The sequence below is a fragment of the Prunus avium genome, chromosome 3 (genome assembly GCF_965620075.1).
Source record: "Prunus avium chromosome 3, drPruAviu1.hap1.1, whole genome shotgun sequence".
Classification (NCBI taxonomy): Eukaryota; Viridiplantae; Streptophyta; class Magnoliopsida; order Rosales; family Rosaceae; genus Prunus; species Prunus avium.
The window spans coordinates 29,893,871-29,915,481 of NC_142286.1; the positions used below are offsets into that span (position 1 = coordinate 29,893,871).

General features: G+C 35.1%; 2 protein-coding genes across 2 annotated transcripts; one reads left to right on the forward strand and one right to left on the reverse strand.

Annotated features, from left to right (window-relative positions):
* The first annotated feature begins 3,770 nt into the window (after positions 1-3,770).
* LOC110744487 (agamous-like MADS-box protein MADS1) lies at positions 3,771-10,856 on the forward strand. The gene is made up of 9 exons (XM_021944473.2): positions 3,771-4,270; positions 4,430-4,718; positions 9,142-9,223; positions 9,620-9,681; positions 9,754-9,853; positions 9,955-9,996; positions 10,141-10,182; positions 10,327-10,508; positions 10,627-10,856. The coding sequence occupies exons 2-9, from the start codon at positions 4,492-4,494 to the stop codon at positions 10,628-10,630; spliced, it is 741 nt and encodes a 246-aa protein (XP_021800165.1). The 5' UTR covers positions 3,771-4,270; positions 4,430-4,491; the 3' UTR covers positions 10,631-10,856.
* Positions 10,857-12,121: 1,265 nt separating this feature from the next.
* GAUT15 (galacturonosyltransferase 15) lies at positions 12,122-17,324 on the reverse strand. The gene is made up of 6 exons (XM_021944472.2): positions 16,690-17,324; positions 16,245-16,288; positions 15,262-15,414; positions 13,414-13,995; positions 13,023-13,325; positions 12,122-12,776 (listed from the first exon to the last, which is right to left on the reverse strand). The coding sequence occupies exons 1-6, from the start codon at positions 16,892-16,894 to the stop codon at positions 12,492-12,494; spliced, it is 1,572 nt and encodes a 523-aa protein (XP_021800164.1). The 5' UTR covers positions 16,895-17,324; the 3' UTR covers positions 12,122-12,491.
* Between the last annotated feature and the right edge of the window lie 4,287 nt (positions 17,325-21,611).

Genomic DNA, 21,611 nt, shown 5'->3' on the forward strand with positions numbered 1-21,611 from the left:
GATTCCCCCTTCCTCCATATCGGTTGTATCGAAAAAAGAAACAAAACCCTTTTCAACCCTTTTCATGTTTTGGTTGGAGAATTTAGCTGACATCAAATTGGAATAAATGCTTTTTGTTGACCATATATTATTTGGGATACCATTTCCTCAGCAAAATATCACGATGTGGTCATCACTATCACCGCCGGCACCATCAAATCTTAAGGATGTGAAATGTTTCACATGTTTACTCAAAGTTTCGAATTTTTGTTAAATGGTTATTGAAAGTTGAGATTGCCACTTTCATTATTTAAAAAAAAAACTAAAAATAAAAATTATGGAGTTGAGATTCAATAATTCAATGCTATGTTCAATCAATTGAACTATTTTGACATCTATTGAATTGAACTGCAATTTTACTTGCAATGATACAGTTCAATAGCTTTAGATAAGTAGTAATATTTTCTTACATGTTTTTTTTTTCATACTCAAATAAAATAAAATGGATAAATTTAATAACAATAAAAATTTGTACGGCCATTAAAATATTCTCAAAGAGATCTTTAAAAAGAGACCAATTTTGAATATATTTGGAAGAAAATAATAATTTCATGCCAAACTTGTATATTTTGGATTATTATTATTTTTTAAATAAAGGCAAAGAAAGGTATAATGGAATTCAATAGAGATGTGGGTCCCATGATTAGCCTTTTTCAATGAATTAACAGCATAATGCATTACTTGCCGTATTTTTTCTATTTTTAATTGGCATGTGGATCCCATGGTTAGTCTATTGCAATGGCAATATAGGGTTCATCACATAGCACCATCTATTACAATTGCATCTATTGCAATGAACTAAATCACAATTACAAGTGATATTTTAGTTTAGTTCAATTTCATGCAATAAAATTGTATTGATCCTGACCATTGTAGATGCTCTTAGGCATTGCCCATTTATCTAAAGCAAGATATGCCTAATTTTTTAGGAAATGTTCGAACTTCAAACCCTACCCAGTTGCAATCACATCATAAATTTATACCAAGGCCATATGCAATATTCTGACATGCACATGAAATTATCAAAATTAGAACAAAAAATCAGTCCTTTTAAGTATGTTGTCACATAGATTATACTCCAAGGATTTCAATTCTTATTATGTGGTAGGAATGTGACAGGGGTATGTGGCATTTATTGTATTAGGTATAAGCATTGAAAACCTGCCTTCTTTCACCATCATCATTTCCCAAGATCAAATAGAACATCATTGTTGCATTGCACCATCATTTTGTGGTCCCTCCTCACCCTTCACAATACTGAATATAAATATAATTAATTTTGCAATCGAATTATGGCTTGTACTTCAGATTAGGTCTCTCTCACTTTCTCTGTGTCTCCATTGCTTCCAAAAGAAAGCAAAAGGTGATTTTATTTAGAAATGCATCCTATTCAGCTTTGTGTGTATCAACTTTTGCTTTTGCCCACAACTTGCACATAAATTGACATGGGGGATGTTGTGGATGTATCTCTCTGGAAATGACGCTTACCCCTTTGTGATTTCACACTTCTGTTGTCAATTTTGTTCCGTTTAGTCATGCACGACCTTAATGTATACGTAACATTTTCAAGAATTTTTTAGGGGTCTCTTATGACTTCAAAGTTGCTAAAAAAAACTCTACAATTTGGGCAATTTGCATAATTGCAATTAATGGTTTAGTATGCTCTTGTTGTTGAAGGTAAAATGAGCTTGAACAAGAAAACAATGTAAAATGAGAAATACTATGTGACGTTGGATGGGAACATCGACATGATTTCAGATAATGCTATGCTACGGCCAAGTAACCCTATGTGGTATGTGCGCGTAGTCCATTTCAGACATCAAATGACTGTGGGAACTACATTTTATTAATAATTAGAAATTACATGTGTGTGACTAGCTTTAGCAAAATTCTTTCAAATAATAAGTTTCTTTGTGTGTAACAGGTAACAAAAGATCCCATAAACCATTTTCATTATATATGCAGTCCGAAAGAAGAATTCAGAGTTGACTCATCAAAGCCAAAGGGGTTCGTTACACCAAACAAACTCTTATATAAAATGAAAGGTATGCCCATCAAGATTCAACCCAGCTTGTGTGTGGCTGTGTTGCACTTGTGCATGTTTCCCCTGGATGTATGAAAATTGACAGAATAGCAAAAGTGGTTGATCCACAAAAATGTAGAGTTCTCCACTAAGGCTGTAAAAGAAATGGATTCCATTAATTGTTATATCACATCCCAAAATCTTTGTTCTTCTTTCGGCATCCAACTCATCTTTGGTTTGGTCTTTACCATGATTCATCAAATATCAATCTTCTACATGACTCATCTTTGGAATTTTTACTTAAAGTTGAATTGTTGCAGCTCGATGAGCTAGTCTTCGCTATAACAATTTTATATGGGAAGTTATAATCTCTCTCTTTTTTCTCTTTTCTTTTTGTGGTTTGTCATGTGGCCGGTCTTAAAGTTAGAACTTAGAAATTATTATGAGCTTTCACACAGAAAAGATTTAGGACACTTATCTGGAAGGAGGCATTCCTACGTCCTACAAATCAAAGTTTGACACATATGCAAAAATAATTCATAAAAAACACAAAAAGAAGAAGCGCACATGTCAAACTTACCAGAAAAGTAGGAATTCCTACTTCCAGGAAAGAAGTCAAGTGTTTTCCAAAGATTTATTTAGATATGGTTGATCAAATCATGATATCTAAGTCATGACATTTCACTTCTTGGTGGTCTAGCTGAAACACCATTAGGATAGGATGGTGGCTATATATTAATGCTCGGAGGAAACATCTGATATATTCATACATGTATCTCTGTTAGCATATAGAATGCCTACTGATAAGGTCCACGATCATATCAAAGCAGCTAGCTAGGTAGGCAGCTAGGGCTAAGGTCCCTTGGGATACATGACATGATATCCTACGAAATTCGGCACCGTAGAGATGGACATATAGTCTTGCCGGCCATGTCAAACATGTCAAATGCATATGTTTATTTGACAGACGAAACAAATTCGAGTATTAATCAACTCATGAGTTTAACCTCAGGAGACCCAATAGTTGCTATATACATTGTGATATGAATTTGAAGTGGCATACGATCGAGATAAAAATATGAAGGAGAGATGAACATATGTATTTGGTAAAATAAAATGGGGAGAAAATAACTGAATGTTGGACAAAAACATGTGTGGAGAGATGCTCCTGAGCAAAACCCTGTTTAAGCAACTTAATTTGGATAAAAACTGCAGTTATATAATAGACATTCCTGGTGCTTAACAGTCTCCTTCAATCATGAACAAGTAATATTTTTAATTTTGGGTGACCATGGATTCTTATTACATGTATAATCTCTCTCTCAAGACGACCTACATTTTGTGGCTTCAATATATATACCAGATTGATGTAAATTTCAGGTAACACAAATGAATCAAAGGGCCTGTTCCATTCTTACCATAAATGAACTAAAAAATAAGGGATTGTCATGAACACTTCACAGGACATCACATGGGAGTCTTCTTCTGTTACGTCACTACTACCCATGTAAGTAACTATATGTTCTAATAATGCAGGAGAGAGAGAGAGAGAGAGAGAGAGAGAGAGAGAGAGAGAGAGAGAGAGAGATAATCAAATGAAAACTTTCAACAGCAGTGTTGAGGTCATAAACAAATCTAGAATAAAAGGCCAACTCAAAAATCCAAGAAGCAAATAACATGGGAGGTCCTCTCATTTTGTTTTTACTCTTCAAAAGACCACGGCCCTCCCTCTTTCTTTCTTTCTTTCTTTCTTTTTAAGAATTGAAGCTCTTGAGTGCAACTTAGCAAGGGGTCCCATTAATTCAAGCTCTGTTCATAATAACAAGTCACTTTCCAAAAGACCTTTTTATCAACATCACACACACACACACCTTCCCCTTTTCCCCATACATGAAGAAATGGACGGTTCATGGAGCATGAAAGCAAAACACCCCAAACCCTCCTCTTCAATTCAATCTTCTCCATCCCTCTTTATATATATGTTCCTATACTCCTCCATTCCTACATAACAACCTAAAGCTAGCTAGGGATACATATTTGGTATTCTAGACTATACTTACAAAGCAAATAATAGAGGGTGTGTTGGGTGATGGTTGGGAGGTCTATTTTCTCTGTCCTTAAATATCCATCTCCTTAACCAAACCCACTTGCAACTTCTGCAACTCTTCCTGTTGCCATTTTCAACCAAAAGATCACTCAACTCAACAAGTAATTCTTCTTTTGCATATCCCTAGCTATATGCTTTGTTTTGGTTTCCTTTACTAATTGGCTATTGGTGGCCTTAATCTTTGTCTATTGCTTATTACCAATATGGTTGTCACAATTGATCATGCCTTTTAATTGGACAGTGGTGTTTTTCTTTGCTAGCTAGCAGAAAAACCAAAATTCAACTTGGGGGTTTTTGCCATTTGTTTTCCATCTTTGCAACAATGGAGTTCCCAAATCAAGCACCTGAGAGCTCTTCCCAAAGAAAAATTGGAAGAGGCAAGATTGAGATTAAGCGGATTGAAAACACTACAAATCGACAAGTCACCTTCTGCAAGCGCCGCAACGGCTTGCTTAAGAAAGCCTATGAGTTATCTGTTCTATGTGATGCTGAAGTTGCTCTTATTGTCTTCTCTACCCGTGGCCGCCTGTATGAGTATGCTAACAACAGGTTTGCACTCAAATTTTCTCTCTTTTAATTATTTTTGTTTTAGTACTTCAACCTCTCTCTATAAGCCTCTTCTTCTTCTCCTTCTTTTGCTCTGATCTCTAAGTCTTTTCTTCAGTTCACTCAATGATCAATATATATATATAGCTTTACTTTATTATAACTTGTTTATTTTTTTTGGTTGCTCAAATTCAGTTCTGAAATCTCACAGCTCTCTTTCAAAGATTGTTTCTTTGGATTTTTTGTAGCAAATATGAAGAGAGAGTCTATGAGAAGTTAAGATTGACTTGTTCTTTTTGATTTTGTGTCTAGTTAGGTGAAGCTTGATGAGTAAAGTGGCCCTAGAAAAAGATCCATTAGCCTTTATTTTCTTCTTTCTGTTTGTTTTCCTTTATGAGCTTTGATTTCACCTATCAACCTGAAATTTTGATCTTTCTAGCAAGTTCTTTGTTTGACTGGATAGTAGATCTGTTGGTAACAGATAGAAACAGAAGTAGTGTATTATGAGAGCAAACTTAGGGTTGCCAAGAGTTGCAGGTCTGTTAGATCAGCTTCCTTGTATCTCCATTGTTGTTAAACTCAGCCAGGTCCTCTCTCTCTCTCTCTCTCTCTCTCTCTCTCTCTTCACATGTCATCTATCAGTCCATCAAAAGTACGTCTGCCTCACAAAGCTGTCCAGCTCTCATTAGCCAGTTCCCTTCATGTCTTGACTTTTCCTAAGTAATATGTCAGCTCAGCTAAACAGTAAAAGTAAGGACCCATCAAATGGAAGCTTAAGGGTGAAAAAAACTGAAATTAATGTCTCTGATTCAAACCTTAACCAGTTTGCCCGAACTAAACCTCATCACCTTTATAGTTAGAAATCAGCCAAACCATGCTTCAATCAGCTGGCTGTAAGTCTGAAAAAATAGGTTCATAGCTCAATAGTCTAAAGTTTTGTCTAGATCTTATGCTTAGGGTTTCAAAAACCCAAAGTCCAGTGCGTGTTATTATTTATGACCAATCTACCCTTTATTTAGTGCATATAACAAATTTGGAATTGGGATATATAGGGGAAGCATGTGCCTAGGGTTTCTTGTGTGAGCTGTGTAGTTACAGCTTACGAATCTTTGGTCACGTCAGACATGATGTTTCTGTTCTTGATCAGTCCGGACAAAGAAGCTGTTGTGTCATGATGATTCTTTTTCTTCAATCCATCTTCTCTTCTTACCATTTATCCAACATCTTCACTTTGTTTCTTTTTATCTTTTAAGTTGATGATGTGGTGAAAAAACAGCATTATTATTATAATCTATGGACAGAAAGAGAAAAGAGAGTCAGGACACATAGAGTGCCTTTCATCTATGTGGAAACAATCTCCTCAAGAATCATAAAAGAGTCTTAAACACATGCTTCAAATTTTGATGTGTCAAAAAACCCATTAGTTTTATGGTTTTTACAGAGCCAAGAAAAGTTATTAGTGACTGCGACTCTTGTGAAGAGAGAGAGAGAGAGAGAGAGAGAGAGAGAGGTTTTGAATGAATTAAAGTCTGAAATGACTGAGGAATGGAGGAGGAGGTACGAGCCAATAAGAGGGAGGGCTTGCAAAACTCTTTTGGTGAATGATGAAGATAAAGTGTGTGAAGAAAAATGCAAACAAAATGGCTGCCAAAACAGACATCTCTGTCTCTGAGATTTCAGAGACATAAAAGGAAATAAATTCTTTTCAGATCTTTGAATAAAAAAATCACTTGTTTAATACCAGAGACTTGGTAATATTTACAGGGTCTTTTGGGGTTATGGGGTCACCGAGGTGAGTATGAGACTGTTCCTCTGGGTATTGCCCATTGTGTAATGGGCTACTGACACGTGGTGTTGATTAGAGGCTGTGAGAGGCGAGCCAATCATATTTGGGGATCTTCTGCCAGCATGGCAGAAGCAACCAATCACTGGCTCGACGAAATTAAGGTAACAAAGTCTCCAAGAGTATAGTGAAATACTTACTTTGGTTCAGTTCTGTCGTATAACATCAACTATCGGACTATATTAATTGTTGTGGAGCCACGTCTGACCATGCCCCCTCAAAAGGTTTTAATTTAATACCTTTAAGATTACATTGTATTTTTGGGAAGTTTTTTATAATATGTAAACATTTTATCAGGAGTTTTTGAGTGTGACGATCACACTTTCATGTGATGTTATGAATTTATGTGTTATAGTAATTTTATTGTGTTATTCTCTAAATAAAATAATTGGTCATACTGGTTTCGTTTTTGTATTAATTTTATTAATGATTTTTTTAAAAGATTTGTGCTATGAGACAAATATCAAAAGAACTAATATTAAAAAGGTTCTTGTGACCATGAAAGAGTGAGGAATGCACCCTACATAAACATTTATTAACAAATTTCGAATTTCGAATTTTACATGCTTAATATTGTATTTTCTAGTGAAGAATTATATAAAGATATAATATGTATAATTAATTTAGGAAATATCTATTAAGAGGGAGTTAGTTCAAATTGAGACCTCTTCCAACATTGAGTAGAGAAGTACCACTAAACTAAGAGCTAGTTGGTAGTTCTAAATACGTACCAAAATCCAATGATTGGGAAGTTTCATGTTAGTGCTATGTTGGAATATTATTTATGGAAGTGTTTGCATATGCTTGGTGCATAATCTTCTAAAGATGCTTACATTATCAAGTTGAATTCTACCTAAGGAAAACTAGTTTAAGTTTGTTGAAGTTGGAAATTGGACTATTGACAATCGACTCGTGTTATGTCATGTTCGGGTCGTGTCATTTTACATTTGAGAGGAGTACATATATATCTCCTAAACCATAAATTAATTAAAACTAAAACTCTCTTGTTTGTTGACTATATTCATCATTCTTACATCCCCTTAAATATCACTCAATTTATGAAATGCTAAAAAAAACAAGAAATAAACCAGAAATTCTATAAGAATTCATAAAATATGAGATCGAGAAATGAAAGAACAATGACTTCTTTCATATAATATCAGTTAAACATGTTTATCTCAGGAGAGCATGTGAAAAGTAGGACATGATCAAATACGGTTCATTATTAATATTGTTGAAATAAGTTATTCTTCAACGTTATATGTCAGTACTCCTTACAAGAAAAAAAATATTCTTTCCCATAGTTTAAGTTGAAAATCCTTGATGGTACAGCTCTAAGCTTGCTTTATCCAAAACAGCAGAGAAAGTTTCAACTAAAAATGGAAACTATTATGGTGGTTTTTGCCATATGTATGGGCTACAAATTCACTGAAAGACATAGAAAGAAAGTCAGTTTCTTGTTATGCTCTCCAGTGGTGCTTTTGTCTCTGCTGTATGTGTCTCTGGGTGGATGTGTGTGTGTTTTTGGAGCTTTTGATTATTTTGCTGAATTCTGAGACTTTGTCTTTTTACTAACTTCCATAACAAAAGATCATGTTAGTTCATATTTAATACTGTGTATAGGGCATCCATATCTACAGTTCTTGATTATTTGGAACAATCTATTTAGTATATAGTTAATTTACTCTCATAAAAAAGAAAAAAATTGTATAGTTTACTTATTGATCTGATTATGTTACTATCGGCTTCAAATCTCTTCATGAGCTCTAAGAGCTAGCTAGTTATAGGGCCAAGATTTTGTGTGTGTGTGTGTGTGTGTGTATGTGTCTAGGGAGAAGGTTTTAATGGAAGACAACACATATTGGAATCTCAATTCTTTTATGAGATCCAATAAATCTAAAATACAGATGAGGATGTTAAGAATTTTACCTTCATGAAAAGCAATAATCTTTGATCTTCAAGAACCAAAGTCCACAATTGCTCTCCACACGACCAAGCCTCAGAAATCCTTAAACCAATAAATTTGTTTTGACTCCTATGTTCCTTGAAAACAAGGATGTGATGATGTTTCATGGAGAAAATATGTAAAAGCTTCACGGATTATTGGGTTTTTTGTTGTTGTTGTTGTTGGTTATACTGCAAATTTGCAATCATGCATGGTGAGACTAATAATTGCACAAAAGAGAGAAGAGAACAAGACAATAATAGGTTTTTGGTGTCTCTGGATGTGTGGGGCCAGCTCTCTTTGACTGAAAATGATGTGTAATGGTTGGCCTCTAGGCGTCTAGCTTATCCCTTTGTAGGGCAACAATGCTTAGGTGCCACTAATTTATCCATCTAATTGCTACACAATTGCATAATTTTGTACAAATATGCTTGAATAAATCACATTCATAGGTAACTATATATGAATTTTATTTTCCAATTCATATTGAACAATTCTAATTTGAAGTTCATTGGGATTCTGTGGCATTCCTTCTATATCTAGTTTGAACTCTCTTCGTTGAAAATCATAATGTTTTTTTAACCAAAAAAAATGATTGTAAGGTTTTAACTTCTTCTCTTTTTTCTTTCACTTTGCAGCGTTAGAGCAACGATTGATAGGTACAAAAAAGCATGCACTGATTCTACGAACGGTGGATCTGTTTCTGAAGCTAACACTCAGGTAAACTCTGTTTAGACAATGATTTTTAGTTTTTAAGGGTGTATGTTCCAAAGAACATATGTTCTAGCATGCTTGCAAGAGATTTTCATATATTTTCTTGAATGAAAACCTAATAATCTAGCTTCTCATATCTTTTTGTAACAGTATAAAGTTACAAACCCATAATTAGGCAGAAACTTTCTAGCATCAGTCTAAACTAGTAGTTTTTATACAAATTAATAAGCTTCCTTTTCTCCTATATAGCTAGATGATTAATTCAGGATGGTTTGATAGAGTATAACCCCCTTGCCAATCATTTTAAGAAAGTGTTTGGAACAGTTCAGTTAACAGGTTGTTTGTCAAACTTGGTTTTATATATGGGTTTTTCTAACGCTATCACAACATGCATGGCCTCAGTTTTATCAGCAGGAATCATCTAAATTACGAAGACAAATCCGCGAAATCCAGAACTCAAACAGGTAAACTACAAATAATTTTATTAAGGTATATGCTGCAATGTATTATGATATAATAATTTATGTTGTCTCCAGGCATATACTGGGTGAAGCTCTTAGCACTTTGAACATCAAGGAACTCAAGAACCTAGAAGGAAGACTGGAGAAAGGGATCAGCAGAATAAGATCCAAAAAGGTAGTGCACTTCCCTACTTTGATTTGAAATTTGTTGAAGTTTTTCACTTTTTATCTACACTCAGAATCTCAACTGACGCGCTCGAATTAATGTGTCCCCAGAATGAAATGCTGTTTACTGAAATCGAATTTATGCAAAAGAGGGTAACTTTTGTCTCTCCTACTCTCTAGCATGAAATTGCACTATATTATTTCTACAATAATACAAGACTCTTTTTGTGCAAAATCTTAAAATGAAACTCAAATCCTGCTGTTCTGAAAAACTAATATTATGTGCACATTGTGCAGGAGATCGAGCTGCAAAACCATAACAATTATCTGAGAGCAAAGGTCTCTCTCTCTCTCTCTCTCTCTCTCTCTCTCTCTCTCTCCAACCACATTATTAAGCCATACTAAAAAATTAATTAGACTACTTAAGGCGCTTAGTTTATTGATACGAATTATTAATTAAGGTTGCATGCATGGTACACACAGATAGCTGAAAATGAAAGGGCACAACAGCAGCAAACAAATATGATTCAAGGAACTTCTTATGATCAGTCAATGCCTTCACAGTCATACGACAGGAACTTCCTCCCTGTAATGTTGGAGGCCAATAATAATAATAATAATAATAACCATTACTCTCGCCATGACCAGACAGCTCTCCAACTTGTGTAAGATCTTTTATTTCTTCCATCTTACATCTTCCATTCCATTAACTTAAACTTAGATTCTGTTTTCTTTCCAAATACTGATCATAAGTTTCTGTTTATATTTGATCTTTGAATGCAGTTGAAATGCCGGAATGCCGTCTGATGTTCCATTCTATCCTTTGATCTGTTTTCCATAAATCTATCAGATAATTGACTGTAATTTGATGTATATGTTTGAGAACCAGATTGGCAATGTTCTCACCACTCAGTTCAATCAGAATTTTCTGCATTAACTACCTATGATGTACCCAAACTCTAAGATAATATATTAAATTTGATTTTCTCACCCCAATTAAAAGTTACCATTTATCTCTGCCTCTTGTTGTTCATGCTTGTAGGCATTCAGGGCTAACTGATTTTTTTAGGCTTTATATATATATTTCTAGTATAATGCTTTAATTTGCTTTTCCAGTTTTCACTTTAATTTGTGGAAAATGGATTTATAAGATTTGCCTAGGAGCCAAGAAAATGTATAGTGGTGAGTCTGTAGGGCTCGGCTGATAGGTTTTTCGACGCCATAGAAAACACTTCACGCGAGCTGCCAATACAGCCCAACAGCATTATGCTTTTATGCCAGTGGGATAATCCATTAGGCAATTGTGGGCAAGGCAGAGGCCTTATTCAATGTGGGACATGGCATTTTATGTAGTGTAATGCTAGTACCAATTGTCAACCGTCTATGTGCGCGAGGATAGCTGACTAACAATGCTAGCATTAATCGTCCACGTGCATGTAGCTGACTATGACAAGAGATGAATCCCCACCCATCCAAATTCGAATGGGTAGCAATTTGCAATCTCAAACGTTTGTTGTGTCATTTTACTTAATTTTTTTTTTGGGTCGGTATTTGTTGTGTAATTTATTCTTGATTTTTTTATTTTTGGCTCAGCAAAAATATATATTAGCTAATAATTGAGCGCTTCTGTTTTGTTTGAGATCAAACCTAACAACCACACATTATTGTTGTGGTACATAATGTTTTCAAAATTAGAAATTATGAATTTTTAGTTTTACATAGTTAGGCATATTCTCAATTTTGACAAACTAGACTCACCCGTGATTGGATTTGGTGACAAAGATCCCTACCCTACCTAAACCCTTTAGAGATATTTAGTTATATACCCATTTTTATCATTAAAACTATAAATAACCCAAACACCATTTAATTTCTATAAACAAACCCAAAAAAAACCCAAAAAATGATAGCTGATCCTATTGAATTTAATTTTGATTATCAAATTACTTTGATGCCCTATTGAGTGTTTTGGGCTTTTTTATGAGATTTTGGAGTTGAGTTTGTTTCAAGAAATCAATGGCAGTTTAGTAATTTAAAAGAAGTTAAAAGTCTTTTTGTTATGTTGTAAATGAGCTTTGGATGTGTTTCTAAAGTCCATTTCACATAAGGTTTTTTTTAAAATAATTTGGGATCCTATATTGGGTATAATAGTGTATCTCCCAACTATTTATCCCATTGGCAGCACTAATTGTTCTCTCTCTCTCTCTCTCTCTCTCTCTCTCTCTCTCTCTCTCTCTCTCTCTCTCTCTGTCTAAAAAGAAAAATACACAAAATAGAGGGAAGATAAACAAGAATGAATAGACTAATTACTACCAAGTTTGATCATTGAGCTAAGCAATTTCAATTTTACCCGAGTAAATTTACAATATAATGTCAGAGAGATGCATACATCCATGAAGAAGCTTATACCCCTTTATGTGCATTAAAGGTTGAAAATCCTGATTCTATGCTATATCGATTTGCATCGCATGGTACCTTCGTTCGTCTACTGTCTATTATGGACATGAATATGAACCATCTGAAGTGTCCAGAGTTGAGCTGAGAGTGTGCAGAGACTGAAGCCAAAACCTTCTTCCCTCTGTTCCCCAAACTCTGCTTCTGGATTTGTCCCAAAATGAATATCTGAGAGTGAAAGAACTTCGTCCTCTTCACCCCATGATCCTACATTTTCTAACAAACTTGTTTGAAGAATTTACATGCTTATTCCATAAGCCCCGTACCTCTGGAAAGCCAATCTCAAGCCACGGCTTTGCTGGGCCACTGAAATGAATAACGGAAGCAGCCTCCAATATATCTCTGGGCACTTCTGGGGACCGGGAACCTAACCCAGCGACATGCCATAATGGGTCAATATGATGCACATGACCCTCAAATGCAATTAAGGCAGGTGGAATTATTCCTGGACGCCACAATGTCAACCCAGATTCCTGGCTCTGTGAGACACAAATAAGATATATCAGTATCAGTTGCTTATTATGCTTTATGAGAAGGACATGTCTTGTTTTCCTATTCTTTTAATATTTGTTTGGTTGCCTCAGTAGGGAAGATTTATGTATTCCAAATCACTTTAGACAAATATGACTCAAGGATCTTATAACTAGCCTCCCTAAAATAAGTGACACTAAGTTACAAGCAGTTTCCAATCAAGAAATTACTGGATCATATGAGAATATACTTACAAGTTTTAACCAATGATGGTATGTTTCTGTTATATTGGCTCGCCTCCAAGCTTCAAGATCGAAGACATTCATGCCATACAGCCACGCACAACGATTGTGATCAAAGTTGGATGATATGATAGGTTGTGAAAAATTGAAGTAATCCTTGTATTTTCTTCCTGGGCAACAGTTGTCACTGTCCCATGAATTGACAACTGCACCAACAACATTGCCATTGAGATCGAGTTCCCACAAAGATGATATGTCGTGTTGTACAACAATATCATCGTCCAAGAACACTATCTTGTTGAGATCTGGAAACAGCTGTGTGGCCCATGAAAATTAGATGATATCATTACAAATTCATATTCAATGTCATCCATTCCATCTGTGAAAGCAATAGAGCGATTACCTCAGGGATATAAATTCGAAGAAGGTTCATAAGGGAAAGGCAGCTGGGACTCAGAGCTTCTAAGAATCTTTTATGTTCTCCATCATACTCAAAGTCCTCTTCTTTCAAATTTTTGTAATATTGTCCCCAAATCAGGCGATGTATCTCTAACATCTCCTTGACCGCAACATTTACTTCCTGAGACCACTCGTACTGGTGTAACCCTTTAACTTCCACCACTGCTGATTGAATAGAATGAATTGCAAACCATGCATGCATTGGAGTGTAAGTTTTCTTGTCAGTCACTATGTGAAAAATCAATTTTTCAGGGTTGGCTGATTTTTCGACTGTAGAAGAGATAACAACAGAAGCTGCAAGGACATTATCAGTTAGGAGAACAAGGTGGTGAAAGGAGGGATCAGAAAGTCGAGAAACATATTCAGGAGGAGGCAAGCGAGATCGAGCCATCGCGTTTACAGCATATTCTTCAGCTAATTTGAGGCAAAGACAATGTAGGCTCTTGGGCACACCATGTGAGGCTAAATGCCAGTAAATTGACTCACGCTGCCTGGCTGACTGAACCTTATGTTCCATCCTTGATAGCTGAATATTAAGTAACAAACTATTCTTCAGTTAATTAAGCATTATATTGACAGAGATTCAACAAATTTCTATGGGTTATTCGACAAAGCCACATTGATCTTTAACAAATATTATGCTAGTTATCACAATTTTTATCTCAAATGGCTTTTCTGAAGATTAATTTACAATAAATACGAAAAAATGCATATCTTAAATCTTCAACAGAATTTTACTTCATGTCAAATTTAGACCTTGAAAACTGTTCACTTTTGTCCAACTAACTGCAGCTAGCAATCTGTGGCCAAAATTTAGACAGCAATTATCGAATCACTTTGCCACCTTTCAAAGTTCTTGTGGTCCCAAAGGCTTGCACACTCTAAAGTAAAGGGAGTTTCATATGAGGAACTAGGAAGTAAAGCAATCTATGCGAAAGATGCTCAACTGCAAGATTCTGCATAAAAACAACATGCAACGGAAGAAAAAAGGGGCATGGATACTAATGGCACAAATCGTCAATCAATTTTCAGTAGAAAAGGACACCTTGGGCAACTACACTAGGACCACAAATGTGTATTCTGCCCGCTACTGTTATAGAAACTTTTTATTTGCTTGAACAAACAGCCAAAGAACATTGTAGGCAGAGATAGTTGGGCCAGTTGGCGATGGAATTTTGTGGCATGCAACACGCAATTTTCATTTAGGACAAATAAATCTCTGAAATTGTAGATAAGTGGGTCTAAAGAAAATTAGGTCATATAAGTTTAGAATTGTATTCCAGTTACTTGGAACGAAACAAAGAGAAAAGGAAATTGTTTTGAATTGAAACTGGAAGCAGGTAGCTTAAGGTTTCTACAAACTGGTTTACTGGTTTTGGACTCTCTTTTTCCTTCATATTAACCCGTGAGCTTCCAAAACTAATCCAATACCGTACGAACAAGGAGTCTCCTTAACAAAATTATAGTAGCAAAGCAACAGCCCAAGAAATAACAAAATTAATAAATAAAAACAAACTAAATTAAATTAGGGGGTAGATTGATGTTGGAGAGTTAACCAGACCCAAGACCAATTCCAATAGATAAGCCAGTTGGGTAGGTGGAGTTTAAGAGTTTTAGACCAACTTTTGCCAACCCGAAATGATGCAGTAGACAACAGAAATGGTGGCATCACCATCACCCCTACCAGTACATACCAAAAGTGATGATGGAAAAAGAAACAAAACTAGCCGCTGGCTAATAGCTATAAATGAAAAATAAAGATAAAGCGTAGTGAAAGTGAGTGAGAGTTTACCATAGCCTTTGTTTTGAAAGCGAAGGCTTTGACATCTTGTTGCTTCAACGTCATCTCCTGCACAAGCTGGTTGAAAGACTCTATCCCTTCCTCATTATTATCGACCTTACCATCCTTCGCTTCCAGCAGTGCTCTTGTCAACTCCTCTCTGAGCTTCATTGCGGTACATTTACATGCATCAGCCACGTAAAAAAAAAAAACCCATTAGATGATTAAATCACAGCCGTCTGATGTTTGATCCCACTAAACCGTGTTGACGTGGGATTGGAAAAGAAAAAAGCTATTGACAGTTGGTTCCACTCAAAGTTATGGATTGATGATGTAGTGGAAGCAGTCAAAATAGTTCTGGTTTGGAAATAGAGGTTTTGGGCTAATTATTGCATTTTTTGTTTTTATTCCTTTTTTTATTAATATCAAGTGGACGAGAATAATATAATTGCATACAACTGGCCACGTGTCCACGAAAGCAACTGATGGGGGTGAGGCAAATACCGACACACCCCCAAATGCGCTTATCCATTGACTGTGCTATGCTATGTAATTTCTTAGTACGAAAATGATATCACCTACTCTATCGTCTAACATTAAATACCATACATTGAACAAACAAAAAAAAAAAAAAACATTAAATACCATATATCAATTAGGAAACAATTAAGCCAAATATAAACAACTTTTATTAAATTCTAGCAGATAATGCGTACATGTTTACTAATACATGTACTCTTACGGAAATGTATCCAACGGTTTTTTCATATAATCACTTTCAATAAATTTGAGTGATGCTGAAAAGAAACAACTCTTATGCGATTCTCCATATAATCAATTAAAATCACTAAAAATGATTATATGAAACCGGGGCTATATGCTCTAAATAAAGTTGGACAAATTTTTTTGTTTTAGTTTTATTTTTCGGTGCAAAATAAGCTGAAAAATGAAAATGGTATTTGGTAAATAGAATAGTGGGAGCATTTAGCACTTACCATAGATTCGTCGCTCCCGCTGAAAAACCTCCATCCTATACAGTCTGCATTACCAAACACAAAACAACAAAATTCCCAAATAATTAAAGTCGGAAATAATTCTTGAAAGATAGAGAATAGAACAGAATTCAAGGTACATTCAAAATATTATTGAGATACAGAACTTGGAAGAAAAAAGGCTGGTTCACAATCAGAAATCAGAACAGAACAGCTTTTTGCTTATTATTATGCTTGGCTATGAAAATTGGAATTTGAAAAGGCAAACAAATGTACAATAGCCAACAGCTGCGTTTTAGTTAGCACAGCACTCCAAAATCTTTTTCAGATAATTTTAAAAATATCTCAAATCAATATATTATAGATATTTAATTAACTTTTAACCTAAAAACTTTAAGAAAATTAAAAAGAAAAGAACGCAAGAGAGAGAGAGAGTTTGTGTTGTTACCAAGCGTGGAAGAGCAGGCAGTGGCAGATTCAAGGACAATGAACGCAATTCTGACGAAAAGGAAGGGCAAAATTAGCGCGAGCACCAGCACCAACGGCAACACAGTCCGGCCGGAAATCCTCCGAGTCGCCGGAGAAGCCTTGCCGGCGCCGGCGCTCGATATCGTCAGCCTCTTTATCCCCGTCGTGGATATGTAGAACTTCATCTTCCTCCAAAGCAAGAAGCAGAGCAGCTCTCTCTCCTCTGCAGCTTCATCAATACGACGGCGGATGATCGGGCTAGAGAGTGCAGAACAATCTCGAGCTCATTCGAGCTCCGACGAGATCTGACCGTACAGGGCTCGAGTGAGACCGAAAACTCGAAATGCGAATGGGATTTGGGGTTTGGAATTTGGAGGGAGGTCACGGACTGGAATTAGTCGAAGAAGGCCAGAGAGATGAAGCAGAGTTTTTTTTTTTTTCTCTTTCTATTTTCGGAAGACCCAAAACTCAATCAGATCACGCTCTTTTTATTTATAAATTTTCCTCCCAAAAATTCTCTTTCTTTTTAATTCGGAACGTTAAAATTAAAGTAAAGAAATAAAAAAGAGAGAAGAGGAAAGGCCAAAAGCAAAGCCGCGTTGAAAGCCGCGGGAAAGAGAGGGAATTTTATAGGGGAGAGAGAGAGAGAGAGAGAGACGGAGTGAGAATGTGTGAGCTAATTAGTTAGATGGGTTAGTTTTGGCCCTCGGTTTTGGAACTTAATTACGGATTTTGATATTGGCTTTTCGCTAATATCACCGACAGATTGCGAGAGCGTCACTCCTTATTTGTCCCTCGCTCTCTCTCTTTTTTCTTTGTATGGCTTTTTTGCGAGCGTCACTCAGTATTTGTGCCGACAACTGTTTTATTTATTATTATTTCTATTATTCGTTTTTTAATGCGTATTTTCCCTTTCATAAATACATAAGAGAGGGATTCGAATGTAGAACCTCTTGTGCGCGTGTTATGTCATGTTCTTTCATACATATGAGAGAGGGACTCGAATTTAGGAGCTCTTGTACGCATGTTATATCATGGCACTGTTAATTAAATAGTTACGTAGAGGGGTTACATCACTTCAATTGTCAAGTGAGAGGGGCTGAGCATTTCTCTGAAATTCGACAGATTTAATTGCAATATTTGATCGGTTTTGCTTTGATGTGGACAAACATTGACAATTAAGCAGCCATCAAACTGATATGGACCTTTTTTTTAAAAAATTTCCAGAGATAGTTCCCAATTCAACATCCAAATTATCATCCACCATATGCTATTTGGTAATGGTTTTTTTTTTTTTTTTTTTTTAAATACAAACGATAATCTAAACTATAAAAGGGAGGGCTTTTTTTTACACACACTATCACAGTACCACGAAAATTTAAACCTAAAACCACTAATTTGCAACTCAAGACCCTTTTTAATGATCAATAATTCACTAGAAGTGTCCAAATATAAAACGTTGAAGTAGTTGTGATTTAATAATTACTTCTCTTCTCAATATAAGAAGAAGTTGGTACCACACCACATGGTAGAATTATTTTTGTATGGACATGTGATATGACACAAAAGCAATATACTCATAATTAACTTGATTGTCGATATCCATCACAATTAGCTAAGATTCATGTATATAGTTGAGTAGATTCATTGTGGTTTCTAATAGCCTCTTTAATCACTTTGGGATGTTCAAATAGGTGAGCGCATCATAAAAAATCTCTCCAACAATCTTGTCGAACTCAATCATCAAAATTGAGACAGTAAATTAACTTTGACTCTTCAAAACATTTAATTTTACTTTAGAAAAACAAAACTTACTTTGAAAATGTTAAAAACATGCATTTTTTTCTTTCTTTTAAGATAATAAATACATAGACATTTTTCACATGTTTTCATATGTGAAAAATATTTTCAAATTACCATATAAATCAACAAATTTTAATTTAAAAAATTTAATTTACTACTACTATTGGAGATTGCTCTAATAGTTTCTAGCTGAATGCCAAAGTTATGGGTCTTATTACTTAAATGCCAAAGTTATGAGTCTTATTACTGAAGTGCCAAAGTTAATCAATATTGGTCATTCATTTGTACCAATAAATTTGTATCACATCCATGTGATTCTGCATGTGAGACTATATATATGCCATCATGCATTGCAATTTTAACTACCAACTGCTTTATTAATGCGATGTCACCAACCCTTATCGTTTGTGATTATTTCATTTTTATCTGTAAATTAATGACAGATAGATGCTATTAATTAATTATTAGTTATTGTTATCTTTTTGTTTTTTGAATTATTGGGTTTTTTTTAGTACAAGCAATAGTCTAAATTATTAGGGAGGAGGTTTCTCTTTGAAAAAAAAACATACAAGGAACAATACTGCCATGAAAATTCAAACTTTGAACTTTAAACTTGAAACGACTAGTCTGCAAATCAAGGTCTTGTTCACTAAATTTGACCCCATTGCCATGAGTTGTTGTTATCTAGCTAGCAACAATTGGTAACAAATGACAAATTGTTCAATTTCTACATCAATCATCATCATGACAAAGCATGCAGAAATGTCTTTCATGACTTGCCGTGAAAAATTGGAAAGTCCTCATTCATTATTTGCTTTTTCACAACGTTACTTGGTCAATATGATTTTATAGATTCAAACCCGTTTCTTAAATCAACAAAACATCTGAAAATTGATTGTACAACACATTTATAAACACAAAAGGGTGTACTTATATACGGACGGGCCAGCGAATATTGAGATGACCTTTAAATTATTGTTACACATTCAATTATCGATGCGTAAACTTTTTTTAAGAATAATATAGTAAATTCATAGTTACTAGGATTCGAATCCATGATCTTTCCTTAGGGAGCAATTGTTACACATTCAATTGTCAATTATGGGTTATCGATGCGTCAACTTAATACGTATAATTATATATAATTTGCTAGTCTCGGACTGAATGAGATGAGGAGCTTAAAAGGATATATGACTACATTTTCTCTTTTTCTGTTTTCCATTTTTTGGTCACACATCTTTCCTTTGTTGAATTATTAACTATGATGGTGTTGTTAAATTAATTGGAGTTGGGAAAACGATAACTTTTAATTCTAAAGCCAGTATTGTTCCTCCTTAATTGCATGTGATTTTTAATGTTCTATATATTTTAGCCAAAAAAAAAAAAAGATTATGAAGTACTTATAAATTAATAGTTACATGTCCTTGTTAGAACAATATTTGAAAGCTGGATACTTTTTTTTTCTTTGGAGAGAGAAAAGGTGGGTGTTTCTTAAGGATCACTTCAAAGTAAAAACTTGCAGAGGTTGAATATTGCTTTTCGAAGTTTTGGTGTTTTGACAGCTTTCTCTTTTCAACCAGACAAAGGCCCTTGTTTCCATTAGCATCGCCCTATAAAGTTGAAGGAAAGGTAAATCCACACTTTAAGACTTAGAGAGCTAGATTGCGATGCCTCACAATTTAGGTCAAAAGAAGCCAAACCTTCCTTTTTCACAATTGAGAAGTTACTTGAAGACCAAAAAATACATTTGTAGTTTTTCGGGTGACTGGTTTTACTTTTCTTAAATCTTATTCATTCACATAAGCATGATCTGACAACATTAACGTATAGTTTAAAATTAGACTAATGTTGTGCAAAGGTATGACAAGTTTTGACTTGAACAATGCTATAATTGGATTTTTTTGGGACATGAGTAATTAACGCTCCATCTCTTCCCTCACGGAGCAAAACCAGCAAAAGAAGTTGAATGTCCATCCTTTCTACAAGAAATATATTGGGAGGTCAAATCGAATAATGAATATAGTAGGGAGGTGGAGTCCATGACAATATCTTATTTTAAGAAATTTAAAACTAAGATAGAGTATTGTCGGTCGTGAAAATAGGACTAATTGTATTGTCAATATGATATCGATAAGGCGTCAATATCATTGTTGATGACATGTCAATAACAAAACGTATGAAGATATTATCGACACATTATCACTAATTCATTTTTAACAAAGGATGACCATCTTGCACAAAGAATTTTTGAACTAAACTAAGAAGACTACATCAATCATATATGTTGATGCACAAAAATAGTCGAGCACTTTTGGGCTCAACTTAAAGATGTTGCGTCTCATTCTGCCTCCTTGGGCAGCAAATGAGGAAGATCTGCAAGACAAAGAGCTATGGTAAAACCTTGGGCACTAGTGTGGTATTAACCGAAGGCTCTAATGCTCAAGTTAGCTTAAGAACAGAGTGAATAACAATTTGGACGGAGTAAGGGCTAAGTAGCTGAATGAAACAGTTACCTCATTTTGGAGACTTGCACCCTTTTTTTATAGATCTTGAGAGGTGTACACCTTGAGTGAGATTTCGATGTGGGACTATGGGCATTGCCTGGGAGGCTGCCACATGTCCTTTATCTAGCCTGATAAAACATGCGCCTTCTTTGGTTGGATTGACAAGTAGTGTTGCCAAAGGCTCACCTTGCCGATGATTTGTGCAGTAAGGTTGCTGAAGACCATCGTTACCGATGGTCGTTTTATGGGCCTCAATGCTTTGTCTGGGCTTTACGGATCCTTTTGTATGTACCATGTTTCACGTGTCGGGAAATGATTGCAGTTCAGATATAGTATAAACAATATATAAACTAGCAAACACTCAACCTCCCATTTTCTGGGTATGAGCACAAAGATCCAAACCATCGACAGTGAAGTATGATACATTTTTCTCCTCGATCATGACATGGTACTAGAATCTCATCCCAAAAGATTCATTTTCTTTCTTCTAATTAATATTTTTGGCACGTTATTTCTCATTTGACACCTCACCTTACAAAATCTTAGTTGAAATGACATTGATATTTATGCCCCAATTTGGAGGAACCAGAAGCTT

What these genes read in the sequence shown, in the direction of transcription:
- LOC110744487 (XM_021944473.2), top strand. Translation starts at nt 4,492, where the DNA reads ATGGAGTTCCCAAATCAAGCACCTGAGAGCTCTTCCCAAAGAAAAATT. An exon ending in TTTCTGAAGCTAACACTCAG is followed by an intron (nt 9,224 to 9,619) that starts GTAAACTCTGTT and finishes GCATGGCCTCAG; the next exon opens with TTTTATCAGCAGGAATCATC. An exon ending in ACAATTATCTGAGAGCAAAG is followed by an intron (nt 10,183 to 10,326) that starts GTCTCTCTCTCT and finishes TGGTACACACAG; the next exon opens with ATAGCTGAAAATGAAAGGGC.
- GAUT15 (XM_021944472.2), bottom strand. Translation starts at nt 16,894, where the DNA reads ATGAAGTTCTACATATCCACGACGGGGATAAAGAGGCTGACGATATCG. An exon ending in GCGGGAGCGACGAATCTATG is followed by an intron (nt 15,415 to 16,244) that starts GTAAGTGCTAAA and finishes ACCGCAATGAAG; the next exon opens with CTCAGAGAGGAGTTGACAAG. An exon ending in TTCGAATTTATATCCCTGAG is followed by an intron (nt 13,326 to 13,413) that starts GTAATCGCTCTA and finishes TGGGCCACACAG; the next exon opens with CTGTTTCCAGATCTCAACAA.